Source organism: Paramormyrops kingsleyae, chromosome 4, assembly GCF_048594095.1.
Source record: "Paramormyrops kingsleyae isolate MSU_618 chromosome 4, PKINGS_0.4, whole genome shotgun sequence".
Taxonomy (NCBI): Eukaryota; Metazoa; Chordata; class Actinopteri; order Osteoglossiformes; family Mormyridae; genus Paramormyrops; species Paramormyrops kingsleyae.
In genome coordinates this window covers 40,128,156-40,148,691 of record NC_132800.1, presented here as the reverse complement: position 1 = coordinate 40,148,691, position 20,536 = coordinate 40,128,156, and the positions used below count along the sequence as shown (strand labels likewise).

General features: G+C 47.8%; 1 protein-coding gene across 11 annotated transcripts in view; it reads right to left on the bottom strand.

Moving 5' to 3' along the window:
- Positions 1-20,536, bottom strand: part of LOC111849733 (receptor-type tyrosine-protein phosphatase mu-like) — a 153,550-nt gene that overhangs the window by 48,726 nt on the left and 84,288 nt on the right. For 8 of the 11 annotated variants that reach the window (XM_023822844.2, XM_023822845.2, XM_023822846.2 and 5 more), the window contains exons 8-14: positions 18,063-18,371; positions 17,010-17,119; positions 14,758-14,959; positions 14,356-14,458; positions 5,233-5,506; positions 3,322-3,358; positions 1,903-1,977 (exon numbers count right to left, since the gene is read on the bottom strand). In XM_023822844.2, the coding sequence (XP_023678612.1) occupies positions 1,903-1,977; positions 3,322-3,358; positions 5,233-5,506; positions 14,356-14,458; positions 14,758-14,959; positions 17,010-17,119; positions 18,063-18,371 (1,110 nt within the window). The remainder of the gene's footprint in view (positions 1-1,902; positions 1,978-3,321; positions 3,359-5,232; positions 5,507-14,355; positions 14,459-14,757; positions 14,960-17,009; positions 17,120-18,062; positions 18,372-20,536) is intronic. The other 3 variants (XM_023822851.2, XM_023822853.2, XM_023822856.2) reach the window with 1 other exon arrangement.

Sequence of the window (20,536 nt, the reverse complement as noted above, 5' to 3'; positions counted from 1 at the left end):
TGCAGGCCATGAGGAGAGAAACTTCAGTGTCTGAAAAGATCGCAGGCTGGATCTCCACCTCCTCAACACACACCATTCTGTCTTCCTTATGATTATCATCTCATCTTTCATTATTTCTAAGAGCGCATGGACCATACAACATGCATATTTGTTTTACAGCCCGCTTTTAGTGCAGTACACCGGCGAGAAGAAAAGCCTTTCACCTTCGGGTGAGGAGCACAGTAAATATTTAAATGTAATTCCCCGAGAGCTGGCAGAACATCACAGCTTTTTTCATGCATGCTTAAGCCCCCTGCACCATGTTTTTTTGGCTGTTCCACACCCACACACTGACACGTTCCCACTTTCACGTCGCAAGCCGGACATCAGCGATGCAGAAAAACATTGACATTTCAGCTCCGGTGACACAGTGCCTGCCATGCAGAGACTGGTAACTGTACACCTCCTGACACCAAACATGAAAAAGGCACTGGACTGTATTATTCAGGCGGGAGAAAAACCTGGAATTCTGAACCATTAATGACGAGCCAGGAGCCAATGGGAAGCGGGAAGCGGCAGCAAAGCGACACGTTTCAGTGACGCTCTGTGTTTCCATGGCAATTGATCTCTAACTCTTCCATGCCTAAGAAAATGAAGCGGGTTGAAAACCCACCTGACCCTTGGTGAACTGCTCTCATCGTTAAGGTTTAAAAGGGCCAGCTTTGTTTATTTTAGAGCCTCTAGAGAGTTCAGGGAGAGAGTCTGTACATTCCTTAAGATTTCATCTAAAGGTTTCAGGAAACTAATTTGTTGTTTTTGAGCAGTAGCTTGTTCCTATGCTTAAAGGGTGCTTGTACCCTGATAGATTTCTCGTGCCATTAAAGAGTCCCGGTCTGATTCTGTCGTGCTCCTGTCCCCTAGGCAGGTCTCTATCCCACATCCGGCCCCAGCCGAACAACGCTGGCGGATCAGCAGACACAGACCCACTTACCTGTAAGAATGCACTCAGACCTCTGGCCAGGAGAGCAGAAGTGCAGTGGGATATGAGTGTGTGCACGTGCATGCGGGAGGACCACATGCATGCGCACAGACACACACAGGTTTGTATTCATATCTTTTGTGGGGACCATCCAATCATTTCTATGGGAAAAACCTTAATCCCAACAATGACAACCTTAACCCCTATCCAGCCCTAAATGTGAACATAAGTAATCAATCAGGGTAACAAAGTTAAAGGTTTTAATCTATAGGGAAATCTGGTCTCCACAATGTAATAATTATAAAAACACACACGGACAGAAGACATGCACGCTGGCAAGCAGGAACGCATAAAGTGTTGTTACTAGGGGGGATTTGGGGGGGAGGGCCCTCCCATAAGAGCTAAGGCACCCCCCATAAGACAAAAAGTAAGACTGTTGTTAAGCCCCCTTCAAAAACCTTTACTGCGGGCTTCCCCCTTGATTAACGTCTTTTGCCACTGACAATTCACCAGAGGTGGAAAGTTCAGGTCCAGAAAGTACATATCCTGACCAAGGTTTTGTTTCAACCAACCAATTCAGTCACAGAGTGCCAAAACTGATTGGTTGAAACAAAATTCTGGCTGTGATTTGTACTTACTGGACGAGAACTATCCACCTCTGCACTCCACCCCACCACCCGCTTTTATATTACTACCTACCAGCCCCCCCCCCCCCACCCACCCCCCCGCGCCCCAAGACCTCTAGCACAATTCGAATACTGCACATAAACATATGACACAAAGCACACAAATACATATGAACACAGAGAGCAGTGTGGGTCAGGCCCTATGGAGAAGGCAGTGAGACAGACAGCTCGCAGCATGCTGGGAGAACGACAGGGACAGGCAGAGAGGAGGGTGACGTCATTCAGAAGGAGCAGGAAGCGGACAGCTGAAGGTCTGACCTGTTAGTTGGTTTTCACCAGCCGCCGGGGCGATGCGATTGTAGGGTGTGGTGAGCTGGGTCACTATGATGGCAGCTAAAGGCCAATCAGGATCCAGGCCGGCATGCAGAGAAAGAGAGCAAGACTGAGGCAGGGGCCTTGCAGCCCCCGCAAGGCCTACGAAGCCGCGGCAGGGTGAGAATTATCATCGTAACAAGAAAGCGAGAACTCGCAGTGTGCACAAGCGTTAGAGGAGCACTGTGAGGCCACTGGAATGGAGGGAAAAGGTAATTTCAATTTTAATAATAACCTGAAGGCGTGACTGGCTGGCCGGCAGATTCGTTAGGATCCCTGGCACAGCTTAACAGACGCTCCCTAACCCTGCCTTAGACCAGATGCAGTTCAGAAACTGCTCCCCAGGCGATGGAGACTGAGAAATGCTTTCCCCTTATGATGTAACACCAGGAGGACAAGGAACGGTTTCACTTTCCAATAAAAACAATTTTACTAGGCTTCGCCATGCTTGGTCATAGCACCGCCAGCCTGACTCAGATACCAATAGAAAGACAGTGTCTGGGAAAAAGATTGATAAGTTTACAGGAAGTGACATCAGAAGGGAGTCTGAGCCTGTAGCATCTATAAAGGCTTTGACTGTACAGAAAGTCTGAAAACACTGATTAATGTGAGTGCAGTGGAGAACACCGTGTTTCAGACCACACTGCCCAGGGCCAAGCCATGCTGCTCAGCTATCTGGGGAGGGGGTTGCCAGGGGCCCGTTAATCCCTCAAGGGGTCTGGTCTGTTAAAAAAAATAAATAAATAAAAATAAAAATACCAGGCTGATAAAATATGAAAAATGAGTTGAAAGTAGCTGAAATTGAATGCGCTGGTCCAGCTATAGCCATTAGCTCCATAGCCAAACTAGCGCTCGCCCTCTTAAATGGGCGACCATGGAAAAACAAGATAACTGTGTCGCAGGCGGCGAGTCTGTGTTCTGTCGCGGCTGATGTTCCCCAGACGGGCCCGCCACGGCCACAGCCAATGAGCTCTCAGCACTGTCCTCATCCCGCGTGACCGAGGCAGTAGGTTAGCGGAGAGAGAAGTAAACGAGGCTTCCAGACAACCTCCAAACTGCGGAAGCAGCCATGGAGTATAGAAAATGCCAGAAGAAAAAAAAAAAAAAAACAAAGCTCTTATGCCAATAGTAAGGGTTCAGAGAGGAAGATCTCCCTAGGTAGCAGGGTGATGACAAGAGCAGAGCTAACCACAAACATAGATATTAGTAACTTTCAAAATAAAAGTCTGGTAAGTTAGGGAAGGTTCTGGAATTTGCTTTCCACTCCTGGAAAACCAGAACGAAGCCACAAACAGGTGTTTGGAGCCCATTGTGTTGCCCCGAGCGAACAACCCCCCTCCTCTCTAGTGACCCCTGCAGTCCTACCTTTGGTGGCCACGCGTACACAGTCAATCTTGGTCTCCTAGGGAAGACAGAGAAAAGGCCAGATGAGTCACTGTCTGGCTGGTGGAGATGGAGATGCACCCTCAGTGAGGAAGGAGCCACAGGCATGCTGGGGGCTCTGTTCATTTCTCCCCCGCTGTGCGGGGGCTCTCTGGAGCGTGAAACACACCAAGCCGCAGCCCAGGAGAAGCCTCCTCGCTGTACATGCTGCCTGGCAGGACGCCGTCCCCCGGCTCCCCAGGAGAACCACCCTACCCCCCCCCCCCCCCCACCCGACAGAGCCGTAGGCCATGTTCTCGCGACTGTCATACGCCAATGCTCAGGCCATGATCCTGGGATCTCGAGGCCCATTGGACAAGCAAGCGCATGAGGGGAGGCCCAGAACGGGACCAGTAGGTAACAGACATTTCGTGGAATTGGGGAGCAAAGCGATACTGGTGTGTCCCCCTCCCTGCTCCACGACCCTTTCCGGCGTCATGACCACTCTTTGTCTGAGGGAATCCATTGTTCCTAAAACGAGAGTGTGGGAGATCCCCATCTGTTACCATTAAAACCAATAAGCTCATCTGACTGGACAGAGAGCGGCACGACGAGCACTGGCATTGAACACGATGGCCCCATCGATTTTTGCCACATTGGGCCGGCCCGGTTTCGTGTGGAGAAAGCGCCATGTCCTCATGTGGCCCCCAAAATTTTCACCCCAGAGAAGTCATCACCCAGGTAGGTCATGTCTGCATGTCGCGTCCCGTTGTATCTGCCGCGTCCATTAACTGCGGCCGGCAACGTGGCAAAGAAAGAGATGACAGGTACAAGTCGTACCTCTTTGCAGCACCTACATGAATAAGTCATTAAAGCTAATAATAATATGAACAGGCTTAAGTAATTACGCTAAACATGCTACACAGGAAATAAAAAGCAGAATGCTCAGTCCATCCAGGCCATTTCCACATGTGAAATCGCTTTATCATTATTATTATAGTTATTATTATTATGGTTGTTGCCTCATCACTTTATACGCACATATTAAATCTGGAGGCTTCTGTACATACAGCCCCCAGCTGCCACTGCTGCAGTCCAGCCTAGACGTTTTAGACTAATAACAGACTAAGTTCTCTCTCTCAGAGAGTCTATTCAGCCGCTCTAACACGCAATTTCCTCTCTTTTCAATAAGTTCCAGGCCATTTTAGTGCGCCGAGGGGGGTCCATAACGGGCCTTCCCGTTCACCGGCACCCCTCACTCCAGCAGCATGCTGAGTACATTGACTTTCTGAGCAGGGGGGGGGAGTGCTACTTTGCTGTCACAAACTGTCCTGGGGGTCACCACTCCCCTCCGTCGCACGGCCTTTCAGGGGACCTGACCTGCCTGACATGTAAATCATACTCATTTGTATCCGCGGGCCATGAAGTGACGTTAAAACCGGACCTGGTGTTGGAAAGCCAGATTCGGGGACTAAGTGGAGGACACCCAGGGACACGGACAGACTATATGACTCTGGGGCCACCATACAGAACTTCCTGAGGGCTTTTACCATCTAATGAAGTCACTCTAACCATCTAAAGACACTTGCATCTATGGTGAAAGCCAAACACTTAAGTCCAAACCTTGGTTTGTGCCTCGAAAGTCAAAGTCAATTTTACTGTCAGTGTGTGCATGTGCAACAAAATCACTTAAATAACTTTACATAAGATTCACACCAAGGGAATTGATGGAATCTATTGGCATGAATGCTGGACGGATGTACCATATTTGACATTAGCTGGAATCTAAAGTGTAAGCCTACTGATCCACCCTGGCTAGCATTCAGTTGTTCTCTCTTGGTTTCACAAGGCCAGTGAACACCCCCCCCCTCCCCATCAGGTAGAGTAGGACATGAACCCCGCCAGAATCCTCACCCCGTTGGCACTGCTGACAGCCTGGTAGTAGATGCTGTAGCTCTTGTGGGGCAACAGTGGAGCGTTCCAGTAGCCGTTGTAGGTCCGGTTGTCTCCGATGCTGAAGGGCAGGGGCATCTGGAGACCCCCGGCCGGGATCTCGGCCGTGAAGTAGTAGGGAGAGTTGAGCAGTGTGGCGTTCTGGAAGTGGATGGGAACCGGGTAGCAACGCAGGATCTCCGGCGAGCTCCGGGCCCGGCGAGGCCGCTCGTCTTCCACCACCACCTGGTATACGCTGCAGGGGTGTAGAGAGAAGGGGGCCTTTACCAACCTCATCGTGAGTGTTCGACAGCAAGAGAATGTCTACCTTTACCCATGAGTGAGCGTGTGTTAGTGTGAGTCTTTTTTAGCCGTTGAGACTGGGAAGCATCTGTAGGGTCCACAGCAAACCAATTACGGCGCGACAGAGCAAGCTGTTCAACAGCTGGGTCCCGTTGAGGCAACAGGCCGCTAACAGAGCCCTCGACACTGCACTCAGATCGAAGGGGAACACACTCCAACATCTGCGTACTCAAGGTATCTGCAGATTATTAACTGTATCAGAAGCCCCACCTTAACCCTCCGATATCTGCGTGTATCTGCAGTTTTGACAGTATAAGAACCTCCAGAACTACATACAGATGATCGGCATGGAAGCACCATCCTTGTCTGACAATGTTATAAAAACCTTGGTAGCACGATATTGTATCAGGCAGGGGGTCGATGGCGGCTCGACAGAGAATTACGACGCAAATTCTGTTCACGGTTTGTGAAAGCCGGCTGTCTCAATGCAGCTCAGGAAAGCACAACTTCACATGTGCGTTATTCAAATGCTGCGAAATAACGCTCCGGAAGGCCATATCCTCCAGTCCAGGACAGCGTTTCCTTTAATTGACCAATAACAAAAGAAGCAACAATTTTATCATCTCGGCAGATAATTGCTCTCTGAGTTTAACAACTGGGAATGATGTTGGAAAAAAATAAAGAATGAATGAATGAAAGGCTTTGCTGTGCTGACGCCTGATCAAATAAGCCTGCCTCCCCGGCCCCGTCCATGCCCGGGCGGCGGAGAGGATATTGGCTGCCGAGGAGCGTGGGAGATAAATGAAATCGAACTGGAATTACAGGGAGGCCATGGCGACAAGGCCTTTCATTAGCACCCAGCACACGGGCAGCACGGGGGACGGCCAGAGCTGAAGGACCTCAAATAAGATTCCTTAGCTCTCCGAGCGGTGCAGGACAAATTAGCTTTGCGAGCATCCAGACCTTCACTCTATTTGCTGTTTAATAATTTAAACACCTAAAGGTCAAACAGCTCCTTTCCCCCCCCCCCATCTCCTCCCTTTATCAAAGCCCCGCGGTTGGAAAGAGTAGCTTTACTGTGAGCAGAAACCAAGTCGACCCAGTTGGGGGTTTTATTTAACCTCGTAGCACGTGCCGTAGGAAGGCTTAACGCAATCAAGTGCAGCTACCGAGCTGCTGTGGGTCGACGTACAGCTGCGCGTTAGCTGCAAATTGCCAGCGAAAACGTGTACAGGCCACTGTAGAATTAGGAATGCGTTTTGTCTTCAAAATTAAGGACTATTCCTGTTTTCCTGGGAGAGGATTCATAATCTGCCGGTAAATGCTGGCATCCATTGAAGTGCTCTAATTATACAGTTGCCTGAAGAAACAAAATTAAAATGAAGATTACAATTTAAAAAAAAAAACTGATGCATTCTGGCCTGTGACCTGTAAACAGATTCGATTCACAACAAGAAAGTGTTTCAGCAAACTCAGAAATTCCATTAAAATGTGAACGACACCAACAGTATACAAAATGGCTTCCAACAGTGTGTAACACTCATATTCTGACAATGACATGCTAATTTGCCGATCGTTATTGTCTTAATTAGTTACATATTATCCTTTATTTAATTTAGACTTTCATGTCATGCACAGTCATGCTTGACTTAACTCCTGTAAAATTAGTGGGATCTTTCTGTTCCACACAAAAGCAGTTTTCTAATTACCAAGTTATTAATCACAAAAATACATCACCAAGATAGAATACGCTAATAAAAAGAAAGTGAGACCCCACCACCAACCCTACAAGACCTTAACACCAAACTTCACCTGCAACCACCACCAACCCCACGAGACCTTATCACCAACTCCACCTGCAGCCACCACCAACCCCATGAGACCGTATCACCATCCCCACCTGCAGCCACCATCAATCCTATGAGACCTTAACAGCTACTCCATCTGTAGCCACCATCAACGCTACAAGACCATAACAACTAGTCCACCAGCGAGCACCACCAACCCTACGAGACCTCAACACCAACTTCACCGGCGGCCACCATCAACCTTAGGAGACCATAACACCAACTCCAACAGCAAGCCTATGAGACCTTAACACCAACATCACCTGCGGCCACCGTCACCCCTATGAGATCTTAACACTTACTCCATCTGTAGCCACCATCAACACTATAAGACCTTAACAGCTACCCCACCTGCGAGCACCACTAACCCTACGAGACCTTAACACCAACATCACCTGCGAGCACCACCAACCCTATGAGACCTTAACACCAACATCACCTGCGAGCACCACCAACCCTATGAGACCTTAACACCAACATCACCTGCGACCAACCCTACAAGACATTAATGCCTACTCTGCACCTATGAGTAACATATGTCCTGCTGAGTCCAGATTTGAAAGTTCAGCGGCATGTGCAGAGAAGGCGACCACCATCTTCTTGACAGATAATCCTAAGTGTCCAGCTGCTTGTGTCTTCAGCACCAGTGAAGCTGAATCCCCTCTCCTTCCAGATAAGCTCCGCCAAGCTCAGCCCTGGCTGGTTTCATGAATCCACCCTGTCCTTCCTCAGCTGAAGCTCATTACACAACCTTCTCCATATCAACAAACCCCCCCCCGGCCCCTCACCCTGACCTTTCGATTGGCGGTCAATATGATGCAGCACTGCACCTGGGTGATAAAATCACATGATGTGAAATATTAATTGCTGTGGATGTGCTAATGTGAAATATCAAGTTAATTACAGTCCCATACTGGAAATAAAAGCTGCAAGGCAGGAACAAGGCCACCATAAACGATCCCCTAAAACAGGGGAGTGAATGGGATATTTACAGCAGATTGAAAGGCTACCTAAAGGCCAGTCATAACACATGGGCATGAGCTGAATTATCACAGTGTATCATGCAGTGTCCTGCGGACACTCATACCTCTCCCTGCCAAGGCTGTATAGAGGGGCGGGGCCAAAGGGGCACAAGTGACAGCTGAAAGCTGATTGGTCCCCAGAGTGCCCCCTCCCCTGTCATTCACCGATTCAAACCAAATCATTGGCAAATGATAAGGTAGACCCCTCTGTACAAATTAAGACCCCACTTGGAAGGTTGCTGGTTCAAATCCCGTGAATGTCCGGAGTGATTCTACTCCGTTTGGACCTAGAGCAAGGTCCTTAATCTGCAATTGCTTCATCCTGGGTATGATGTTAATCTACATCCAGTCCTATAAGGAGGTCCTTCAATTTACAGGAAATAACCCGGGGATTGGTGGCAGGATGGGTCACTCTAGCCGCCGGAAAAAAGCTCAGGTATCGCCCGCCGCATGCCTGCACTCAGGTTCTCATCCGCGTGGTGGGTGCAGTAACCTGCTGTAATCAGTGCATACTCCTTACCTCTCTCTTACCGTCTTTACCCCCCACTATAAAAAAAGAAAAAAAAAACCTAGAGTTGCCCCTACTGACTGAATTCCTCTATAACACAAGCAGAGCTGGAATTTGCACGATTAAGAAAAACGCCAAGCTGGAAATGGACATACATTTTACTTTGATAAAAATGTGTAAAAAAAAAACCATCAAATCGACAATGACAACAGAAACATTTAAACCCCAGTAACTGTTCATGGTGAAGAATTACTGTTTTAATGGTGCTATTACAGTATGAAACACGGGTCATGCTGGTGAAGAATCCATGTTCTGATGGCATCTGCTACCTGGGAAATGTTTTTGGTCAACACCACACCATACGGCCACTATATATAACCCGCACCTTGCAATCATTACAGCTTTCCAGAATGGCTCCAATGAAATTAATCCGTTTCCTACTTCTTCCTCCCTGCTGTACCATCCTGTACCATCATACTCTCTAACCTCACTCTGGAACTCCACTTCCTTTTTTTTTTTTACTTTTTGAAAAAGCGATCATTAGGCAACTATTTAAGATTAAGTATTACCAGCGTTGTTTTTACTCCTAATTCTGATTAAATATGCAGGGCGCCAGGCACGTATCCTGCACGATCGGGCTTTTTATGCAACAGCACGCATTTTTGCATAATCTCTCCTGCAGCCGGGCTCCGAACGTTTCCGGATCCCCGAGCCGCTGGCATCGCCGTTCCCGCCTGCTGGGCGCTTAGTGCAGTCTGACGGACCGTGTTCATTAAGCGACGTGCTAAATTTGCTATGCCGTGAGTTCATAAAAAAAAAAAAAATAAATAAAAAGTTCTCCCGTAACCACAAAAAAAAAAAACACTCAGAAGAATGCCAGTCTGACTTTACTCAATCACCTGTTGCGATTAATAAAAGAAGCAACTTTAAAATCACCCATCAAATACTTCAGTGTTAGTTTGACAGCTAACATGCCTTCAGCTGAAATTCTGAATGGACAGGTATCACATTTCAGCAGTTTAACCTAACACATATATCCTAATATCACATGTGTGTCGTACATGAATAAATTCACCTTGTCTGTGACCTGAGGCCATGGCCACACCCTGCGGCAATGTTTAACACCACTCAAGCCATAAATTTGCATGCCCCCCATTGGCCACAAACAGTCACTACACTGGGGGGGCCAAAGTGCCTTTTTGAATGGCCAAAAATAATAAACCTGCCCCTGTCCCACAGGTCTCCCTGATGCAATGGATGTGGAGGAGTCTCTACAGGCTGAAGGAAAGGGGTTCACATCCCAAGCTGAGCTGGAGTCAAAATGTAGTACTCATCCCGGCCCACAGGTGGCAGACTACAACAAAAATGCAGGGCACTGAGGACTGGGTTAAGAACCTCTAAAGTGGAACCATCAACTGTATGAAGACCAAGAGTATAAAACTCCCTCTAAGCAAAAACATCTTCGACGATAGATTGCAATGCAGTAAAAACTCATCACATAACTAGGGAAGAGTTTTATAATAAAAATAAAATTGCCTTTGCATTTTTTCACCTTCATATTCCGAACCGACAATTGCTATTGTATTCTCGGAAGTAAACGCGTGCGATTAAGAACTCGCTACATCATTATCGTGGGAAGAAAGGGAGATGTGCATGAATCAGAAAGCGTCAGTAAACTCTTTTACGAGATAATTGCCTCACGCAGATTCCGCACAGGCCCAGCCGCCCAGGATAGGGTGTGGATGCACCCCTCCCATGATGGAAATGCATATCGACACACATTTGTTCCAAAGCAGAGGCCCCCCCCCCCCCCCCGGGAGACAAAACCCAAGCAATTATATTTTTTCAATCCTTAGACTTACCGACCATCACTAAACTCACATCTGACGGAACAGAAAACAATGTAAGATAACAGAATAGAGTCAGTGCACAGAATTATATGAAATAAGCCATTAGAAGCGGGTGTTTGGGCTGTAGGCCACAAGGTCCTTCCTGTGGAGGCCCCCCAAGCCCAAGCTGACACCAATTAAACCCCCCTGAGCAGGAAGCCAGAAAGAGCACAGCGCCACGTTCACGCAGCAGCAAGCAATTACCGCGGGCCGGTTCCACACCAGCCGAAATGTGACCCGGAACCCGGATTTATGTCCCACGTGGGCCAGAGGCGCTCGGCCCCCATTTGGGAGCCCGGGGGAAGGAGGAGAGCTGCACGGGGAACATTTTAATCTCACCCGGCTGTCTTTTAACACTGATTGCTTTGTGTCCCGGGGCCGCTGGTCCCGGCAGGGGGGTGGGCTACATCTGCCTGATTTAAAGGGTGCATCAAGCAGGCATCTCCCCAGCCAGCATCCCCCCCCCCATTGCAGAGACTTCACTCTCATGGTTTCCATTATCCTGGCACTCCACTGAAGGCTGGATCAGCAGAGGGTCCCCGTTCACGTTCGGACCACTGTCCGTGCTCAGCTCCTCCCCAACTTCGGATTGTGCACATTTGAAGGTTTCTGTCACTATCTGACATCAAGAAGAACCTGTCTATGGGGTTTCCCTTTTTGGGGGATCTGAAAGGGGATCTAGATGCACCAACGTGTCACACCTCCCGGACTCAACCCCAAAACACCCTGCCCACGCAACAGGCTGCTGAAAATGAAAGGTCAGTGCCTATTTTTAGGGGTAAACCTAAGTGTGCCTTGATGTATTTGGACAATCATGTGCGAACACAGCCCTAATGCCCCGACTCCTAATGCCCCACCCCTTCCTTTCCATACAGGAAATATTGATTACAGCAGGGAAAAAGATGTCCGACAGTTGTTTCAGTAGGAGAACCCGTTTTTATTATGCTGGAACAACTTAAAAAAAGATGTCAAACAAGGAGGGGTTTAACGGGGAGAGCTGCTGGATAATTAGGACGTTATTAATGGGATGGGACCCATGCTGAATTGTGTGCGCAGGTGTGTGGATAATTTTATTCCTTTGAGAGACGATCCGGCTCATTGGTAAAGAAAAAAAAGGGGTGAATGACCAGTACCGTGTGAACAGCACACCCATCGGCTCTGGGTGCGAAGAAACAGTTTCTGAAGATGGCAAAAATGAGCATAACCGGATCTGACGGCGATATGAACACCCATTCGCCTTAAAACAGATGCCAAGACGAAAAAAAACGTTGGAGAAAGACACAATGTCTCTGCAGGTTACCCTCCACATCTGTGCTAGGCCATTTTTAAAAATAATTACTAAAGTTCAATTATATTAAATGTCAGCATACTAAAGGTGAAAACGAAGCTGACAAATGGATCATGTGATCATGCTTTGAGAGAGTGCCGAGAAACTCCTGCATATCTCCTCATGTTTGATGATGCTGACATTCTCGTTTTTCTTCTGCATATCACAGCCAAACATCGGCTATTTAAACTACCGAATCTCCTCTGCTACATCTCCCATATATCTGTACGGGGGGGTAGACCCGCTTCATGAGGTCACCAGTGTTTACATGTCACATGACTTTTCAATGTGACATCACCAATCGTAGGTACCACATGACTAAATCCCCCTGTTCACCGTTCACATTCACCACAGGATCACGTGTAGTCCTTCACTTATCAAATAGGAGAATTCTCATACCAAACTCTGCAGTAGATAACCAACCGGCAGCTTGCTAGATGAAACTCCAGTCTCCCCCCCCCCCCCCCACAGCAAACCCCCAGCATCACCGAGGGCATGTAAACTAGGAAAACACTCCCCCTTCTTAACTGGCCTTTGAACGCCAATTAGATGCGCCTGACTTAGAGTCTGCAGGAGATGAGTCAGCGACCCTTAGCATCTACCCCAAACTTAATACTAAATTATAATCATACCGGCAACATAAATAATTTTCTAGGGCGTGCCAATATGCTTATGAAAATGTCAAGTAATACCAACTGACCTTTAAGCACTAAAAATGAATTTATTTGGTCTTTTTAATCCCATGAAAGTCTAGACGCATTATCGCTTCCGATATTTGTGTGCCACATGCACAATGCTGCCCATTAAAAAAAAATATATATATATTTGAACTGGGTTCAAATGAAAAACAACTCCAACTCTAAAAGCGCAGTCTAACAAAGCATTTAACGGTAAGGAAGACACAGCACATCAAGTAACGCAGGGTACTAATTGCTTACAGTATGCTAATTAAAGCCACAAAGAGCTAAAGAATTGTAGACCACAAAAAGACCTCAAACTGAACCATCCTTAATCTAACTTGTTTGTGTGATTTTGTTTTTAAGGAAACTAATTACAGATGGTCAACGTACCAGCCAACAGCTGATCTAACTTCCTAATGGCATAGCATTAAGAAATGATGAACACGTGATAGACTGCTGTGTTTATCAACACGTTTTAGGCCATTAGGAGCTTGGGGGGTGATTTCTATTATACAGTACTTACATTTGCATGAATGAGGAGCAGAAGCTGACCTGAAGCATTGCTTGATGTAGGCTTGCTACAAGATCATTTATTTATTCTAACTAGAGTTTAGGAGGCACCGAAAGGTCTCTGCAGGCATCTGAGACACCGGTGGGCTTGGGAACATTAAAAAGCGAGGTGGTGTGGAAGTTCACGGCCGAGGAAGTCGAGGAGCAACAGCTCAGACAAAATGACCCTTAATCATCGATTTGGAAGGGAGGAGTGGGGCCGACTGCCAGTTCTGGAGCCGGGTTACCACCACGCTACGCTGTTGGACGAGGCCGACAGCCCTGCCAGAAAAATAATACATGTGCATTTTTTTAGACATCATTTCTCAAGAATTGCAAATCAATGATTAATAAACTGTGCCGGAGGGGGAGACAAGCAAGGAGGAAATTTGGCAGGAACGATCGATCCCAACTTCAGTCCACGCAGCCAGCGGATAGCGAGAACGCCGATGTTAGCGCTGCCAAATTTTTTTTAATGAAATCACCATTGCAGAGAAGTTTAGCTCTATTACGCTTACTAATGAACATGGAGGCACGTGGGATCGGCACGGTCAAAAGGCCGAGCCGGAAGGAGCGAGCGGACAAGCCACAGGGTCCCGACGCGAGCTTTGGGTTCCGCGGCCTTTTCTTCTCGGCATCAAAGGCCAAGGTCCCTCCGTAGGGATCAAACACACAAACAATAACCGGGGTGGGGGAGAACGAAATGACAGAGGAGAAGAGAAGAGAGGAAGAATAAGGGGAGAACAGAATAAGAAGGGAAGGGAAGAGAAGCAAAGCTAAGAGAAAGAGAAGAGAAAAAGAGAAGAGAAGAGAAGTGAAAAGAAGAGAAGAGAAGAGAAGAGAATACGTGTCAAAACATCAATGACTACGCCTTGGCAGAGAAACGGCCATCACTGGTTCTGAAAGACAGAGAGAGAGCGTGTGTGTGTGTGTGTGTGTGTGTGTGCTGGGGGGTGGGCTCCAGCCCCGGAAAGCTGTACCTGACTGGCGCCCCGCGGCTCTGAGCCGGCTTCAGCATGACTGTCACCGTGCTGTCCGTCTGATTCAGAGGTGTCTCCTGATCGTAGCCGGGCATGCTGGGAGCTGCCGGAGGGAGTCAAATTGGCTTGGAGGAGAGACCTCTTCCCTCAGAGCTACACACCTGGCACCTCATTAAACGGCCCGGCGATAAAATCCATGCTGGCACAGGTCACCCGTTACAATTAGGGCATTAAATCTAAAATTGGAATTAATGCTAAACGTGATTTAAAGGTACAAAACCAAAACATTGTTCTCAACAAGCAAATTATATGTGGGTTGTACATGGCAGGGGTCTAAAAACAGAGGTTTATCTAATGGTGGGTGATCTATATGTGAGATGTTCCACCCGCCTTGGAACTCACCGGAGATCTTGGTAGTGCACTGGGTCGTCACCGGCGGCCCGTAGCCTTTGACGGTGCTGGCTCTGATGGTGAAGGCGTAGGTGGAGCCTGGGTAAAGGCCGAGGAACATGTGGGAGGTCTCATTGCTGAGCTTGAACACCTTTCCACTCTGATTAGACAGGTTGAGCTCGGGGTCAAAAGAACTGACGGCTTTGTAGGAGATCTGTGGATGAGAAAAGGCAGGCGTCTAAGGGGTTAAAACGTAGGGAAACAGCACTGTGAACAGATGATTCACAGTGAATATGGAGCAAAGACTCAGTACGGATAAATACACAGATACATGAATGCAGCAGCCATCTTGGCATTTACCTAAACAAACTCCCTATTATATTAAAAGATCGACACAAATGCTGCTGTTACAGCTGTCCCATGGCCCCCACACCAGTACTTTAGGTGCGATGCACTCATAAACGATGCACAGACATCCCACAGCTAACAGCACCCCCCCCCAGCTGTGAATAAACACTGGTGCCATCTTGGTTGGCATCAGCGGGTTGCCGTTGTGGATGCCGGGAGTGGTAAGGTGCGCAAGCACGAGTGCGTTTCCTCTGGTTATAACTTCATCTACCTAAAAAGCTTTCTTTAAACGAATCATTCTCCTCGTAATAGACAGCCTCTATTATTCCATTTTGATTCCAATTAAAAAGTACAATGGGCGCCTGAGATGAGCGCAGCTCAAACTCATTGGGTGTGAAATTCCCCAGGCTCCACCATTATTCTGCACTCAGGAAGTGCATTTACCATTTTGACCCCCCCCCCCCCCCATCACAGGACATTGGGGTGTGGGGGGTACTAAGTGGCCATTCTGAGCATGGTGCCAGTCTGGTCTTGTGACGATACGGGAGAGACGGGGGGGGGGGGGGGGGGGGGTTGGGCGCGCAGGGAGGGGGGAGCAGAGGCTGCTGATGTAATACAGACTCTTTTCCTTACAAAATCTGCACATGTTCATAATATGGGCTAGACAGCTAGATTTTATATTATATATAAAAATATATTACATATACAAATAAATAGCACAGTATTTGCACCTTCATAATGCCTTTATAACTGTTTGTTACTAATGCATATTAAAGCAGTTCAGGTACTGTATGTTAAGATGTTACGGTCTACTTACATGCTGCTTTTGAATGTTCTACGAATGCATTATGTTAATGTAAAATGTTACCCAATATTATGTCACTATACACAATATTATATATACACACAGATGGGTTTATCGGAAGTTACAGTGCTAATGCTCCTTGGGAAAATGCAAAAAATAAAAATAAAAAAAATCGCTTAAATAATAACCCATCAAATCCATGACGTGATAATTTGATCGAGACAACAACACAAAAAGAAGGTGAATAAAGGAGAAATCAGCGAAACAATGAACGTTGCTGGATGGTGATTTGAAAAACGCCTGGCGGCTCGCGGAAGTGGGGAAACTGGAGCGTCCCCCCCCCGTCCGCCGCCCAGCGAGGCTTCGGCAGGGAGCGGGCAAGTCGACAGAATGACAGCACGTCTGCCTGTGATGGTGCCACGCGACAGCGCGGCGGACAGGCCCGGCAAGCTCGAGGCCGAGACGATGATTAATGAGCGCGTTGACGGGCATGTACGAAATTATGAATTATGAATTTTGTGGTTCCACGGAGAGATAAACAGCAGTTTGTGCGTGCCTGTTTAACTAATTAAATTATTGTACTCATCTTCAAGAATAAATTCCATATAAACCAAAACTGGGTAAAGTAGGTAAAGGGAAATGGATGAAGCCCGTGAAAGATTTTAGGTCAGAGGAAAATGGCTTTAAGCATCTTTTTGATAAGAGCTCCTGTCAGAAGCTTCACATTTTGAAAGCTCTGACACTGTCAAATCAAAGAGAGTCTGACTTCCTGTTACCAGATCCTGCAAGACTGCGACAAACTGCAATCTGTACCTTGCCACAAAGTAAATAAATGACTGGAAAGATTCAGAGACCATCTGTTTCGGAAAACTAACCTGCTCTACCATGGAAATGTTACTCAGATATTTTGTTCGGGATTTCACGTATAACCGCAAGGTTATGTCAAAATGTCTAAAGACAAAAGGCTTGTTGGAACAGGTAAAACTGTCATCAAACACATTCCCCTACACACATCACAAGCTGAACATTTACTCTGTGAAGTCAGAATCCCCTCGGGATCCATCGAGTGTCTTTAGGGGGTAATTCAGGCTGTCCGCCCCTGGCAGCTCACCTCGTACTGCGTGATGATGCCGTACGTTTGCGCAGGCTCCCGCCACCGGAGGGCGATCTTCTCCTCATAGGTGCTGCTCTGAATGGAGTCCAGTGACACTGCTCCTGGGACTGATGGGGGGGAACAGGACTATCAGCACACAGGGGTATCATGGCAGCTGGATGCAGGAAGGCGCCAACCCAACACACAGAAAGGTCCAGATGTGGCAAAGTGCGTTAGTGTGTGTCCATCCGGTGCCCACCCAGGGCACGCCCGCTCAGAGAGGAACAATAAAAAAACGAGCAGATGCTGTGAAATAAATAAAACATAAAGTGTGAAACATTAAAAATAAATGAAAAGTAATAAGGACAGCTCTGGTAGGTGTTTAGCTGCAGTCCTGGGGGAAATTTCAGCTTTTGGTCTGTTTGCATAAATTTAGCGGCACACCCACAAAGTGCCCCCTTTTGTCTGTAAATGAGATGGGGGGTGCTCCCAGGGTACGGGCCGGCCCCCGCTCCTTTCATCCAGCCCCTGGGATGCAACCAAAAAGCTACCTGCAGCCCATGGCAGGCGACAGCCTCCTAAAATGGTCAAAGCGCCTCCGGTACTCAAATCCAGTGACAACCAAAACACGGACTGAACATTCGCTCATGTTCACCCAGGGCATTATGGGAAGGGGCTGTGGGGAAAGGCATCCCTTTATCTGCGCTCTTTTAGAGCTGCTGTTTAGCGGGCCAAATGATCAGACAGACACATATCATGTCATTCCTTTTGGATGTCTTGGGTTTTCCCCAATTGAGAAAATATATATACAAATCACTGTATTAATTTCCAAAAATACTATATTTCAATAGATTTAGAGGGGGGATAAAATTCTTTCAGTAAAGCTAAAAACTGCAGAAACTCGATTCCACACTATATTTCAAGGACGTACAACTGCAGCGAGTGTGAAATTTACTTTGTAAAATGTCACAATGGCCGTGCCAACAGGTCGCAAGTGACTGTATCATTCAAAGGGATAGTTCCTCCTCCCATGACCTGCCATAAGGGGTGAAGGGGTGAGCGGAGCCTCACCATCCTCATCCGTCTGGAACGCCAGCTCAAGGCTCTCGCGGACGCCCTCCGGGTTGCGCAGCACCAGCCACACGCTGATGTTGGTGTAGGGCGGCAGGTTGCGCATGCTGTGCTGGGGGGCGGGGCTCCGCGTGTCATAGCACACCTCCTCGCGCGTCTCCTCCTTGGCACCGATGCGGTAGCGGTACTGCACCGTCAGGTTGTAGCTGTGGCAGCGCGTCACATTGTACCCGAAGGCCTCCCAGCGCAGGGTCACCTGCTTGGACTGGATGTCCACCACCTCTAGCTTCTTGGGCCCGTGCATTGGCTCTGTGGGGGGGGGGGGGGCACAGAGAGACGCCTGCTTAGTGACGGTCACGACAAGCATGGCGGCCAATGTGTGGCACAGTGGGTTAGGCCTCAGTGGCCATGATCAGAAGGTTGTCGGTTCAAATCCTGTCCTTCATAAAATAAATGCCTGATAAATAGCACAGATCGGCATTTTCTTCATGATGGAGACATTGACTCAAACAGGATAAGGGGCTGGTAAAGATGGAAGGATGGGTGACGAGTGGATGGATGTAGAGGCGAGTGAAACTGCTCTTCTTATACAGAGAACCCGCACTGTCAGGAAGGTCTGGAGATCAGCAATAAAAAGGCTTGGAGCCTCCACACCCAAGTATTTTAATGCATCAGATCCTCAGCTATACCCCTCCTCGATCCAGGCAGACCTTGGCCCCTACAGACCATGACCCCTGCCCATAACACCTAATATAGGAATCCTGCTGTCTCCACGCTACCCCCCTTTTCAGAATAATACCTGCCAGAACAGTAATGGAATCAATTTCCATCCCAGGTTCAGCTGGCAGTCTCTCTCTGTGGAAGTCAACGCTTTACCACCTATTACCTTCAGTCGGAGCCCGTTCCCACACGGACACACAGGCGGGCGATGGTCGGAAGATTCCGGCATCAATGTTTAATATTACAATCATGGGTAGGAAGCCCCGCCATCCTCGGTATTCACGTTTAATAAATGCTCGGCAGGTACGACCAGCTGAACGCTGAGCGGGGAAAGGCAGCCCAGGCATCGATTTGAGTGAATCTCAATAGCCTCGCTACAGCGGCGTCATTAAATATTCACGGCCATGGCTCTGTTCCTGTCTGCCAGCAACAATCGCCGGGATGAGGCAGGAACCAAAACCACATGCTGGACATGCTTCTCGATTAACAGAATGAGGGGCAAATGATGCAAGATGTTAATGACGGTCAACAGTCAGGCAGAGAGAGAGAAACTGTGTGCGTGCGTGCGTGTGTGTGTGTGTGTGTGTGAGAGCGGTCTTATAGTAAGAGAGATGCCATGACCGGAATCCACTCACAACAGACTGCACGCTTGCTTTTGTTTACAAAAGCACTTCCCACAAACAGCTGGCAAGTTCATTTTCCGGAAAGATTTCTGTTCGAGGACTGTCTGCTTGCATGCTATCCGGTTGGAGTTCGCTGTTCAGCAATGAGTCCACGCATTCCAGCTGTCCCATTCTCATGCTTGGTCATCAAGGGCTGAGGACTCATTAGTCCAATGCTCAATGGACAATCACCATAAACATTAAAAGAGCACTTAACACGGATTGTTTAGCATGTCATGCTGTTTTTATATCAAACTGCCGGAAAGCACTTTCTGGACAACATGGTTAGGTGGACTAATCATCCATAGCATGGAAATTACACAATTCCCAGATTTCAATACTAACGCTACGTAAATGATCTGAGCAACGCTAATGTCACTGAGAGGTCTGAAGATACCAAAGATTTCAGGAATATTCCGGAATAGACACTCAGATTATGGAAAGGATTTTAAAGACTGTTTCTGCTCAGTCTGAGTTATCCTAAGCATTACACCCCTGGTCGGATCTTTTTTGAACTGACATCCATAGGGTGTAATGAGAGGCTTTGCTCTGGGACCTTATTGGAGGATTCCACAGAAACAGGCCCCGCCTTTTGGCAACTGACCAATCATGATCATCAGCACCATGCTCTGCCCTCACAGAGCACAAGTTCTCCAACACAAGAAGACAATAAGCCTCGGGCAAAATCTCACCTCTTGACCCCTTATGGCAGTATTTCTCAACCCAGTCCCCTGGGACCCCCGGATGGTCTATATTTTTGCTCCCTCCCAGCTCCCAACACACTTGTACCACATATTCTATGTCCTGGATGGGCAAGGAGCTGGGAGGGAGCAAAAAAGTGGACTGTCTGGGGGTCCCCAAACACTGCTTTATGGGACCACAGCATCACTATTTGATGATCACCCACAAGCCAGACTCCTGACCCACAGTGACTGTGCCATGAAGTTAAAGAGTCAACTGGAAAATATAGACTAACCAATGGACTGCATGTGAAAGGTAACAAAGTCAAAGCAAAGAGGTTAACGGGGCTAGCGATTCACACATAAACAAAGCAGTGAGTCAGACTGAGAGGAACGAAATGCTTGTCCAGGA